General features: G+C 37.3%; 1 protein-coding gene across 3 annotated transcripts in view; it reads right to left on the reverse strand.

Annotated features, from left to right (window-relative positions):
• Window positions 1-13,663, reverse strand: part of RABGAP1L (RAB GTPase activating protein 1 like) — a 741,733-nt gene that overhangs the window by 286,780 nt on the left and 441,290 nt on the right. For all 3 annotated transcript variants that reach the window (XM_017529899.2, XM_037739059.1, XM_017529900.2), the window contains one exon: window positions 7,564-7,638. In XM_017529899.2, coding sequence (XP_017385388.1) covers window positions 7,564-7,638 — 75 coding nt within the window. The remainder of the gene's footprint in view (window positions 1-7,563; window positions 7,639-13,663) is intronic.

Here is a 13,663-nt window from a genome sequence, read left to right on the forward strand (position 1 = left end):
GTCTTTATTTTTTGTTTACATATTAAAAAGCAAATAGAATGAAAACATCTAGCCATTTGTCTATTGTCCCTTTAAACCAAATAGCTTAATACATTTAAATTGAATGTCAGTTTATAAGACATAAAATTCTATCACTGTATGATATATTAGTCTCCGATGTGTAATTCATTCAAATTAGTTGGACCAGGGGCCAAAACAAAATTGGCTGTGCAAATAATTGTTAATTTAAAAATAACAGCAGCAGTTACCATTACTAGACATATTCATTCATGACCCCATTTGATCCTCAGAAAAATCCTGCAAGGTAGGCATTATTTTTACATTTCAAATATAATACTACTGAGGTTCAGAGAAATTAAACGACTTGCCAATAACTACAGGTCTATTAAGTAAAGCCTGGTTTTAGTCTCATGACTGCACTATTTTTGTGCCAGGTACAAAATATGTAAGACTCTTTACACTCATTTTAAGGTACTCATGCTCATTAAAACCCTAGAAGGATAACAAGAAACTAAGGCTCAGTTTAAGAAACTTGCCCCAAATTATATAACTTAAAAGGTATTAAACCACAATCCAAATTCACAGTTGTACTTTTCAGTATCCCTTGAAAGAGTTCAGCTTCAAAAAGGCAGAGAGACATAAGATAGTAGTTAAATATTTTCAAATAGGTAAAATGTTTGTGTATAGTAGGACACAGGGAGATGCCGGAAAATGGCTCAAAAGCACTTGATAAGAACTCAGAATAGGAAAACGAATGCTTCTTTCATTGAACTAGAAGGAAAAATGATTTGGAAGCATAGGACTTATTTTTTAAAATACACTAAAAATCTTGTAGTAAGTATATCGCCCAAGATGATGTGATGTACCTGTCTAGCACCCTATCGTTCCATCATCTGATATCGAAACCCCTCCTCCTATAGGAAAATCATTCCATTGTTTAGGAGGGGCTGATGGAGTTCACTGTCTGCACTGAGCTGGACTAAAGACCTGGGCTGTGACAATTAGAATACCCTACCCAACCAGGCCAGAATCCAACAGGAAGAAAAATAGAGGGAGTTGTCATTTTAAATAAATGCAGGAGCTATAGCAAAAGACAGTCCCTTCTAAATGAAGTAGCAAAAAATAGTCCCTTTTAAATAAAGTTTCCCAGATCATACGAATCCAGGCCAGTCAACAGTCATTTTGCCCACATTTTTGTCTACGAACATAAGTAAGGCAACAAAATTCAAGAGAAGCAGAGATACAGATTCCTGATGACAAAATATGAACTCTGGAGTGCAATCAGGCGAAAAATCATATCAGACTCTAGATTTCCCAGTTATATAAGTCAACTCCATCACACGCAGCAGAAAGAATCTTGAATATAGTATCACAAACACTTAACTTATATATATACTGTACACATATATGACAGAGGCTTCAAAATGAAATCTTTATCTTGTCACCTTAGACTCTGGAATTGTTAGCAGGCAATTCTGCTTATTTACATACATTGGTTAAATCTTATCCCAAACCTAGCTTTTTGGGGAGATATGTTTAAAAATTTATAATTTTTAATATTATTTTGCTCCGAAATACATCAAACAGAAAAATACATAAAAGTTAAATGTACATTTTAATTAATAATTGATTATAAACTAAAAAAAGTATAAAGGATGCATCTAACCACAATCTAGGTTAAGAAAGAATACTGTCAATAGCCCTGAAAATCCCTGTGTCTCTTTTCAGTCATGATTCCCAGTTTCTCCCTACAGAAATCACTTTCCTAACTGTTAGTTATCATTTTGTTGGTGTTCTTTATAGTTTTTCCACCTATGTAGCATCCTAAAAATAGAATTTAGTTTTGCCTGTTATTGAACTTTATGTAAAATGGAATCATACCAAATATAATGCTGTACTTTGCTTTTCTTAAAACTAAATCTTATGTTTACATGATTCATTTATATTAACCAATGTAGCGTAAAACATTCATTTCCATTGCTGTATGGCATTTATGCTCTAAGAATACCATGATTTAGCCATCTTACTGTCTACTTACAATTCTAACATTGGACATTTTAGTAGTGGACATCTGAGTTGCTTCAGTGCTTTGGCTGTTATAAACAATATTAGGACAAAAATAATACATGTATTTTGACATACACATGCATAAATTCGACTAAGATATATCTAGGGGTAAAACTTCTCAGTGTGCATATCTTTATTATACAAAGCCAAACCAGTTTCCAAAGGAATTGCGCCTAGTCGTAGTTTTTTTTAAAAAACTCAGTAGTTTAAAGGCTAGATTATTCAAACATAATTCTACTTCCAGTTGGAAGGCTTCTATAAATGCTAATATTAGTTTATATACAGTAATTTAACCTTAAAAATGAGCATAATCTTCTGAATGTCTAAAAAGGTACATGTTCAATTAAAAGATTTAAAACTACTTTACAATAAATATGGTAGAAAAATATATTGGGTTATAAATTATCTAAAATATTTTATATAATTTTTAGAATAAGTGAAATATAATCAGGTCATAATTTATTATGCCTCTAAGAGGTAAAGACTAATATTATGATTATGAAATTACAAATTATTATCGCATATTTGATTTCAAAGGCAGTTGAACATTATAATGGTTGCAGGAAATCTGTACTACAACATTCTCCAACTGTAAATGACAAATTTCTTATGATTTCGTAAATGGATATGAGTCTCCTGTGATAAACATTTAATTCTTCCACTGCCTAAACTATTACATGTTACAAAGCTATTGTCAAAGCATCTAGAAATTTCCAAGTACAAGGAGAGGCTAATTATTTCTTTAAACTACTTAGACATGAAAAGATCCTAAAAATTCAAAACTGTTTTTGAACATACTTTCATTTTTGGTCTTTCTTCCTTCTCAGGCAATGAATGTGAAATATAAATGACCATGAGTGAGGAAAGGACAGCAACCCAAAAAGAAGCAGGCTCTGACAATGATTAATATGGAGCTGCCAAAGGATGTCTGGCAGCAAAAAGAAGAAGCAATAGCTTATGTAACTGATAACAAATTAGTCAGTAAGACTAATAATGTATCTCCCTGGAACCTGAGATACTGTGTTTGATGAATTGTTTAAACCAATCCACATTCTTCTATAAAGCAGGGAGACAAAAATATAGTAAAAAATAAATTACAGTTAACTTCTATTATTCAAATTGGTTGAAAGAACGGGTTGGTCAGTAAATGGAATATGCTAATTAACAGAATTTTCAAACATACTGCCAATTAAAAATTAGAATATAATATGTTTTTCACTAACACCATGCTGAATATCAGTTCATCTTTCCTTAAGGATTCTAAAAGGATTCCTATATTTCAAGTAATTCTTATAAGCCATGACAACACTGGCTAATTCTATTAAGGCAGAAAGTGTGAGAGACTAGACTGAATTGCTGTTCCTTTTGTGACTTATACACTGGAAGCTATCTTGTTGAACTTCACAAAGCCTGACTCACCACATGGCCTTATAACAGTAGAGTACATAACCATAGAAAAAAAATTCTGGGTATTTGAGCTCTCTAGTTATTTGAATCTCTTTCTTTCTTTGGGGGTGGGGGTGGGGAGGGTGTTTCCAAATAATTATGAACTTACAATTAACCCAAACTTCTGTCAAATCTCAAAACAGATTTCTCAGAGGGACATTCTTCTCACTGAACATTAATAAATATATTACAGTATGTTAAATAGGGCTACAGGTAAAAAATGCTAAACTGTGGTATATTCAAAGATGACTTTGTGGCCGGGCTCAGTGACTCATGCCTATAATCCCAGCATTTTGGGAGGCTGAGGTAGGCAGATCATGAGGTCAAGAGATCGAGACCATCCTGGCCAACATGGTGAAACCCTGCCTCTACTTTAAAAAAAAAAAAAAATTAGCTGGGTGTGGTGGCATGCACCTGTAGGCTCAGCTACTTAGGAGTCTGAGGCAGGAGAATCACTTGAACCCAGGAGGTGGAGGTTGCAGTGAGCTGAGATTGCGCCACTGTACTCCTGCCTGGTGACAGAGCAAGACTCTGTCTCAAAAAAAAAAAAAAAAGATTACTTTGTTTAAACCAAAGTTTCATCACCCATGTCTCAAACATCAGCTTCTCATGCAAGTAATTATAAAGGCTTCCTTTGGAAAAAAGATGGCTCTGAACCTTGATGAAAACATTCATGTCATCAGATACGGTCTCCAGCCTCTTAGGGTAAGGACCTGACTACTCTAGATTCTAGTGGGTTTAAAAGGGGAACAAGGGCCCTGAGAATTTGTGACTATAAAGTAATTGGCCATCACAGGGAGCCCCAAAATGGTGAGATGTAGAGATATCAAAGAAAGAAGGAAAACAAAGAGAAGATAGAAACTATCATAAACAGATAATAATGCAACAGAGGGAAAAAGATCATCATCCTCAAAGTGAGACAAACTGAAAATCATAATAAAGCTATTATAATCAGAATTAGGTTTTCAGAATTAGGACCATGAATCTAATATAATTGCTCTTTACTTCCAGAATGCTAAACCTCAAAAAAAAAAAAAAAAAAATGCTATCCTTTTAAACCTCCTGGCCTCTCTGTTACATTTGACACTATTCACTGCTTCCTCTCTACTGAGAATCTGAACTTCTTTAAGGATTCTACTTCATCATCAGCTCTTCAAACGTTTGCTCTTCCTGGGATTTAATCTTCTTACTCTATTCATTCTTCTAGATGATCTGATATACTCTCATGACTTCAGCTTTAATTTCTCCTCCAACATTAATCTTCAGTATGCAACTGGCTGTTGAACGCCTCCACCTAGATGTACCAGGAATATCCTGAACTCAAATAATTAGAAATAAAACTCATCATTGGCTGGGTGCGGTGGCTCCTGCCTGTAATCCCAGCACTTTGGAGGCCAAGGTGGGTGGAACACTTGAGGTCAGGAGTTCAAGACCACCCTGGCTAACACGGTGAACTCTCATCTACTAAAAATACAAAAATTAGCCAGGTGAGTTTGCTGGTGCCTGTAATCCCAGCTACTCAGGAGGCTGAGGAAGGGTAATCACTTGAAGCTGGGAGGTGGAGGTTGCGGTGAGCCAAGATCGGCCACTGCACTCCAGCCTGAAAGACAGAGAGAGACTCCACCTGGAAAAAAGAAAGAAAAAAATCCCAAACTCATCAACTCCTAAACATTTTCCTTCATTCAATCTCAATAGATATATTTTCTTTTCTTTCTTTCTTTGAGACAGAGTCTCGCTCTGTCGCCAGGTGCCAGGCTGGAGTGCAGTGGCACAATCTCAGCTTACTGCAACCTCTACCTACCAGGTTCAAGCAATTCTCCTGCCTCAGCTTCCCGAGTAGTTGGGACTACAGGCTCATACCACCATGCCCAGCTAATTTTTGTATTTTAGTAGAGATGGGGTTTCACTATGTTAGCCAGATGGTCTCGATCTATTGACCTCATGATCTGCCCGGCTCGGCCTCCCAAAGTGCTGGGATTACGGGTGTGAGCCACTGCACCTGTCCCTATATTTTCTATCTCAACACAAAATACAACCATTCATCCAGTCACCAAAGCTAGGAAACTAGATATGTCACCTTTGACTTCTCCTTTGCCAATCCATCCACAAAACCTAACAGTTTTGTTCCCTGAATATTTCTTAATTCTGCTTTTCTCTGGGTTCTGATTTAAATTCATATTTTTTTTCCTGTTTTTTATTTTATTTTATTTTATTTTTTTTGAGACAGGGTTCCTCCTTCTGTTCCCCAGGCTGGACTGCAGTGGTACAATCACAGTCCACTGCAGCCTCGACCTCCCAGGCCCAAGTGATCCTCCTGCCTAAGCCCCCCAGGTAGCTACCACTACAGGTGCTCACCAGTACACCCAGATGCCTTTTTTTGTGTGTATGGTAGAGACGGGGGTCTCATTATGTTGCCTAGGTTGGTTTCAAATTCCTGGGCTCCAATGATCCTCCTGCCTCAACCTCTCAAAGTGTTGGGATTACAGGTGTGAGCCACTGCACCCAGCCGATGATGAGGTTTGTTTCTAATTATTTGAGTTCAGGATATTCCTGGTACAGCTAGGTGGAGATGTTCAGCAGCCAGTTGCATACTGAAGATTAATGCTGGAGGAGAAATTATTGATTTTTTTCTCCATATTAATATTTTCTACCTGGTCCCTCTGCTGCTATTTCTTTAATTCTGCCCTTTACACAGGTATGAAATGAACTGATCTAAAATGATCATATGACTCTATTATTTCCTTGCTCCAAACTGATCAATGGTTCCTCATTTGTTCTAGAATAAAGCCTGCATTTTTGGCCAGGTTCGGTGGCTCACGCCTGTAATCCCAGCACTTTGGGAGGCTGAGGCAGGCGGATCACAAGGTCAAGAGATTGAGACCATCCTGGCCAACATGGTGAAACCCCGTCTCTACTAAAAAATTGAAAAATTAGCTGGGTGTGGTGGCATGCACCTGTAATGCCAGCTACTCGGGAAGCTGAGGCAGGAGAGCTGCTTAAACCCGGGAGGCGTTGGTTGCAGTGGGTGGAGATGGCATCACTGTGCTACAGCCTGGTGCCAGAGCAAGACTCTGTCTCAAAAAAAAAAAAAAAAAAAAGCCTGCATTTTGACATGATTACAAAGTCTTCACAATTTCCCATCTTACCATTTTTACCTCATACCACTCCCTGTGTACAACTGCTATAGTAAACTGTAATTTCATATTGTTCCCTTTGTCCCTTTGTATACTGGGCCCTATTGTATTTCCATACATTTTCTCATATTGTGACTTTTGTCAATAATTCTTTAGTCCCTTCCTTTCCCCTCTCAACCTTCCCCAATCTCATTTATGTTTTGACAAAGCTGCTGCCCCCTCCAGAAAGTATTTTCTGAAAGTTCCGGTAGAGCTTGCTTGGGTAATTCTCCTCTGTATTCTCTTTACCTGTGTATCACTTTCCCTTAGCATACTGTAAGTTATTTAATGAGTATGTATTATTTTTGTCATCAGAAAAATAAAGACACATAAAATAGAATAAAAATATTAAGTAAATGCCTACGTTATCTAGACGTCATCCTGGACTATGAGGTTTTTGAGAACACAAATTATAAATGATCATCTTTATAACCCCACTTCCTAGCCCAGTACCTGACAATTGATGTTCAATAAATGATCTGCCAAATGAAGGTGACTGACAGGAAAGAGGATATATAAAAATACACGATAGAAATGATAAAGGACATCCTTGTCACAGTACAGTGCACCATAATGGTCCAGGTCCTGATATTTGGGCAGTTACATTGACTTCTATAATTCCAGAGGATTTTAGTTAAAAATAAATCCAATTAAGCAATTTATCCTTTCCCAGACAACAAAATTAATTTTATTGAGAAGCTGTCCTATTCTTGACACCAGATCTCTTACTTTATCACCCAAGGTACCATTTTTAAAACAATATGCCATATGTAATCTCCATCAGGTAAATGGGAAATAAGAAGGAAGAACAAAGCCAGTAGAAAGCAAAATAAACTTGGCAGCACTGTGCTATTTTATTGCATGGACTGTTACTTACATGCAGCAGTAATACAGCAGCAAGAAAAGACTGCCCTTGACAGTACCCAATGTCTTCATCATACACAGAGTAGGCCTAGGGAAGAAATAAAAAGAAAGAAATATTGTCAACAGTCACCGACTTAACTTAAATGTTTGCTCATACCAGGCTCCTGCCTGTTCCTGTCCCTGGGCTGTCCACCACAGTTCCACTGATCTTTCAACTTGAATGTGTGTACTATTAGCACAGGGAGATCCCCAAAAGACTGTACCTTTCCTAAAGCAGCTCTGTGTCCCTTTATTCCAGGTTCCTCTTTAGAATTTTGAAATAAAGAGATGTTGAGAGGACCTAAGTTAATTTAAAAAGATCCATTATAGGCTGGGTGTGGTGGCTCATGCCTGTAATCCCAGCACTTTGGGAGGCCGAGGCGGGTGTATCACCTGAGGTCAGGAGTTCTAGACCAACCTGACCAACATGGTGAAACTAGTCTCTACTAAAAATACAAAAAGTAGCCAGGCATAGTGGCGGGTACCTGTAATCCCAGCTACTCAGGAGGCTGAGGCAGGAGAATCGCTTGAACCCGGGAGGTGGAGGTTGCAGTGAGCCAATATCAGGCCATTGCACTCTAGCCTGGGCGAGAGAGTGAGACTCCATCTCAAAAAAAAAAAAAAATGTTCTCTAACAAGATAAAGAGGCTGCTATGTGGGAGTGAAAGAATAGGTCAAACTTCTAAAACATTCCGATTCAGCTTCTTGGTACTGCTAACATAACTGATATATTTGCCAATTTACTTGCTATTGATTAACAGTGGCAAAGTTCACCAGTTTTAATTCTGACATGTGTTTCTCCAATTTCTAATGTAAATATTGAACTGTCATGATTTTTTCAGTACAGATTGAAGAGCAATGCTGAGAACAGACAATACAAACACAGGCCTCCTCCTTATTTAACAGGAGCTTGAGATTTACATAAGGCAATTTGCCATTTGTTAGATAAACTGTTTCACCTATAACCTACAATGAACTTCTGCCAACATGAGGCTAAAACACATAAATTAGCCTTTGGATGATAATTTTTGGCTGCAGTAGCCCTTAAATGGGTATGTCAGAGGAACAACCAAGTAAAAAATACGTGTAATAAATTTATTTACAAACTAAAAAGAGACCTGTTCTCATATAAGCTGGGAGACACAAAGAGATACCAAGGAAAGCCTAGTTTTAAGTAATGCCACAATAAGCTGAGTAAAAAGAGGTCATAGAATGACAAGATACTAGTTGTTTAAAAGAAATTACAGTAACATTTAAAGAAAGATTAATGTAGTATATACTGTAAGAATACAAGTGGCTTTCAAAGAATTCTTTGAGTTAATTTCTCTATCTGTTAAATAATTAACATTTATTTATTAGTAACTACTACTCTACTGTTCCATTTATTTACATATATTAATTTACTTAATCATTATAACACCCCTCTGGGAATAAGTACTCTTATTATCCTCATTTTATAGATAAAGAAGCTAAGGCCAGCTGAGCTTGGTGGCTCACACCTGTAATTCCAATACTTTGGGAAGCTGAGGCAGATGGATCACAAGGTCAAGAGATTGAGATCATCCTGGCCAACATGGTGAAATCCTGTCTCTACTGAAAATATAAAAATTAGCCAGGTGTGGTGGCATGCGCCTGTAATCCCAGCTACTGGAGAGGCTGCGGCAGAAGAATCGCTTGAACCCATGAGGTGGACATTGCAGTGAGTGGAGATTTCGCTACTGCACTCCAGCCTAGTGACAGAGAGAGACTCTGTCTCAAAAAAATAAAAATAAAAAATAAAGAAAGAAAGAAGCTAAGGCCAAGCACAGTCGTTCATGCCTGTAATCCCAGCACTTTGGGAGGCCAAGGTGAGTGGATTACCTGAGGTCAGGAGATCGAGACCAGCCTGGCTAACCATGGACAACATGGTAAAACCCCATCTCTACTAAAAATACAAAAATTAGCTGGGCATGGTGGTGCATGTCTGTAATCCCAGCTACTCAGGAGGCTGAGGCAGGAGAATCGCTTGAACCCAGAAGGGAGAGGTTACAGTGAGTCGAGATCATGCCACTGCAATCCAACCTGGGTGACACAGCGAGACTCTGTCTTAGAAAGGAAAAGAAAAGAAAACAAAAGAAAAGAAAAGAGAAAGGAAAAGAAACTAAGGCACTAAAAAATTGAATAATTAGTTCAAGGTAGGTTAAATAATTTGCTCCAGTTAGAATGCCGCAGAGGTAGAATTCAAACTCTGGCAGTCCAGCTCCAGAGCCCAGGCATTTAGCCACTGTCATTATTCGGTCTCTGGATCTCATAACAGTCAGGTGAATGAGTATAAAAACCTAACTATAAAAGGCCAATTTTTCTTTTTAATCTGTATTTAATAAATATTCATAAACTAATCAGAGAAATGCCTTTAGTTAAAGAATGCAGAGAAATAACCATCATCACAAAATTCACTAGAGTGGCTTACTCTGGTAGGAAAAGACTGGATCTAAGAGGAGCACTTGAAAGGTACTAAAAAATATTGGTAATATTTCCTATGTTGTAGGTTCAAGGAGGTTACTTCTGCTCTTGTTTTTTCAAATAATAAATTATTTTTATTCATTTGAATGTACATTACATAATTTTAAAAATTAGTTAAAATATTTTAAAAATTACTCATTAGTAATCATCCATTCAATGCTGTGTGTTAAGATTTCAATTTGGGTGATTTCTCCAGAATACAAATATATTGAAGACACATCTCAAGCCTTCATTGGAGTTTAAGATTAAAATAGTGAGGTAGATAACAAATGACAACTATTTTTGGGGAAAATTGTACAAATTATACAAACTGTACAAACTGTGTACAAATATATACAGTCAATTCTCATTGTTCTTAGTAGTTACATTCTATAAAGGTGCCCCAACACTGAATAAGCAAATACTGAATTACTGCCCCTAGGGGATAACAGAGGGTTGGGCTCCTGAGAACCGCTGGTCACAACATTTTCAGCAACCAATCAATACACAAAGTTGTTTTAAGTGTATTTCTGTTTAAAGATACCTTATTTAATATATATTGTTGATTCATTAATATTGAACTCATGGCCAACATTACTGTAACTCAAGCCTCAATGAATCTTATGCAATGTGTATTTTCTCTGCAAGGCACATCACAGCCTCCTAGTCCCTAAAAACATGGGACAGTATTTCAGCACTACACCTAGGGACCACTTCAAACAGAAAAATCACCAAGAAGCACAAAAAAATACAAAAAGCGTGGCACTAAGTATATTGCAAAAGAATACTTGTTTACAGTATAAGAGATAAATTAGAAGGGAGAGCATCGACTTGTTCCACCTGAGCTTGAAAAGTGTGCATCAGGTGACTCAAATGTTTTGACGCTGCATATTCACACATCAGTGAATAACTACAAAAGTATTGAGAGTATTGATTTTGTGGTTGCAAATATATTTTAGCAAGTAGGTGAATTTGCAAATATGGAATCTGTAAATAATGAGGATCAACTATGTGTGTGTGCATGTGAGTATATATACATATGTACACAGGCATTCGACCCTTAATGACTGGCACATGTTCTGAGAAATGTGTCATTAGGCAATTTTGTTGTGTGAACATCATAAAGAGTATTTATATAAACTTAGATGATACAGTTTATTATGCACGTAGCCTATACTGTATAGCCTATTGCATCTGTGCTATAATCTTGTACAGCATGTTAGGGTACATGCTATTCATGCTTATGGACTGAATAGTAGGCAATTCTTTACTGCGTTGCTACAGGACACAATGTATGTGCTACAGTTTTATATAACAGTATGATAATTATTTGAGTATCTAAAAATGTGGTATAAAAGATTAAAAATGGCACACCTGTATAGGGCACTTACTGACAATGCAGCTGGCAGGACTGGAAGTTGCTCTGGGTGAGTCAGTGCATGATAGTAGGTGAATGTGAAGCCCTGGAACATTACTATACACCACTGTAGACTTTATAAACACTGTACGCTAGGCTACAATGAATCTATTTTATAAATATCTTTCTTAGCCAGGCGCGGTGGCTCAAGCCTGTAATCCCAGCACTTTGGGAGGCCGAGGCAGGTGGATCACGAGGTCAAGAGATCGAGACCATCCTGGTCAACACAGTGAAACCCCGTCTCTACTAAAAATACAAAACATTAGCTGGACATGGTGGCGCATGCCTGTAATCCCAGCTACTCAGGAGGTTGAGGCAGGAGAATTGCCTGAACCCAGGAGGCGGAGGTTGCGGTGAGCCGAGATCGCACCATTGCACTCCAGCCTGGGTAACAAGAGTGAAACTCTGTCTCAAAAAACAAAAAAAAAATCTTTCTTAGATGAAAAATTAATCTTAGCTCCTGTAACTTTATTTTATAAACTTTTAATTTTTAAAACCCGTTAACTGTTGTAATAGTATCTTGCATAAAACTACACTGTACAGCTATACAGAAATATTTTAATATTTTCTTTCTTTATATCCTTGTTCTATAAGATTTTTCTACTTAAAATTTTTTCATTTATTTGTTTTTACTTTTAAAGCTGTTTTATTAAAAATGAAGATACAAACACCCACATTAGCCTAAGCCTATACAGGGTCAGGATCATCAATATCACTGTCTTCCACCTTCATATCTTGTCCCACTGAAGGTCTTCAGGAACAAAAATATGCATGGAGATATCATCTCCAGTGATAAAAATGTCTTCTTGGCCAGGCCAAGAAGGTGCCTCACACCTGTAATCCCAGCACTTTGGGAGGCCGAGGCGGGTGGATCACTTGAGGTTAGCAGTTTAAGACTAGCCTGACTAACATGGTGAAACGCTGTCTCTACTAAAAATACAAAAATTAGCTGGGCGTGGTAGTGCATGTCTGTAATCCCAGCTACTTGGGAGGCTGAGGCAGGAGAATTTTGCATTAACCCAGGAGGCGGAGGTTGCAGTGAGACAAGGTTGCGCTATTGCACTCCAGCTTGGGCAAGAGAGCCAAACTCTGTCTCAAAAAAAAAAAAAAAGCCTTCCTCTGGACACCTCCTGACAGACCTAACTCAGGCTGTTTTATGGTTATTTTATAAGTAGAAAAAATACATCCTAAGATAACAATTAAAACCTACAGTATAGTAAGTACATAAACTAGCATATAGTTGTTTATTGTCCTTATCAAGTATTATTTACTGTACATAATTGTATATGCTATACTTTTCTACAAATGGCAGCACAGTAGGTTTTATACCAGCATCACCACAAATAGGTGAGTAACGTGTTGCACTACGATGTTATGATGCTATGATGTCACTGGGTGATAGGAGTTCTTCAGCTCCATTATAATCTTATGGGACCTCCATTGTATACACAGTCCATTGCTGACTGAAATGCTGTTAAGGGATGCATGATGGTATATCTTACTAGATATACACACACACACACACACACACACACACAGGGCCATACCCAGAACTAAACTGAAAGAGTCTATTGCTGTATTTGCCTATAAAAATCATAACAAAGTATTTTTAATTAATAAAATCCAAATTGCTATTGATTATAATAATGAATTATTTGTTTTAGGAAGGGCCACAAGCATTGGAAAAATTAAGTCAATAAAATATTAATGTAGGTATATTCCCAGATTACAATTTTACGTTTAAAAATTTGGTTCTAAATAAATATTTTTATTGAAATTTTTCAGTACTCAATATTCCTCATGTTCTTTTTTCCTCAAACCTTTAGAACCATTACCAATTACATGTTTTCTTATTACTTTAGTATTCAGTACAGATAGTCCACAGTAATGAACAAATCATTTTCTAAAAGTTCTCTACCAGTTTTTCTTTGAAACTCAGCATGTATTTTCCCATAAAATCAATGTGGTTATGAGGTTCTTGGAATAGACTAGATCACAAAACTGGCCCCTAAATATATAGCCCAGAACAGTAACTTGTTGATAGTACTTTAAAATCACCGTTTGTAGGCCGGGCGCGGTGGCTCACGCTTGTAATCCCGGCACTTTGGGAGGCCGAGGCGGGTGGATCACGAGGTCAAGAGATCGAGACCATCCTGGTCAACACGGTGAAACCCCG

Source organism: Cebus imitator, unplaced genomic scaffold (assembly GCF_001604975.1).
Source record: "Cebus imitator isolate Cc_AM_T3 unplaced genomic scaffold, Cebus_imitator-1.0 Scaffold62, whole genome shotgun sequence".
Lineage (NCBI taxonomy): Eukaryota > Metazoa > Chordata > Mammalia > Primates > Cebidae > Cebus > Cebus imitator.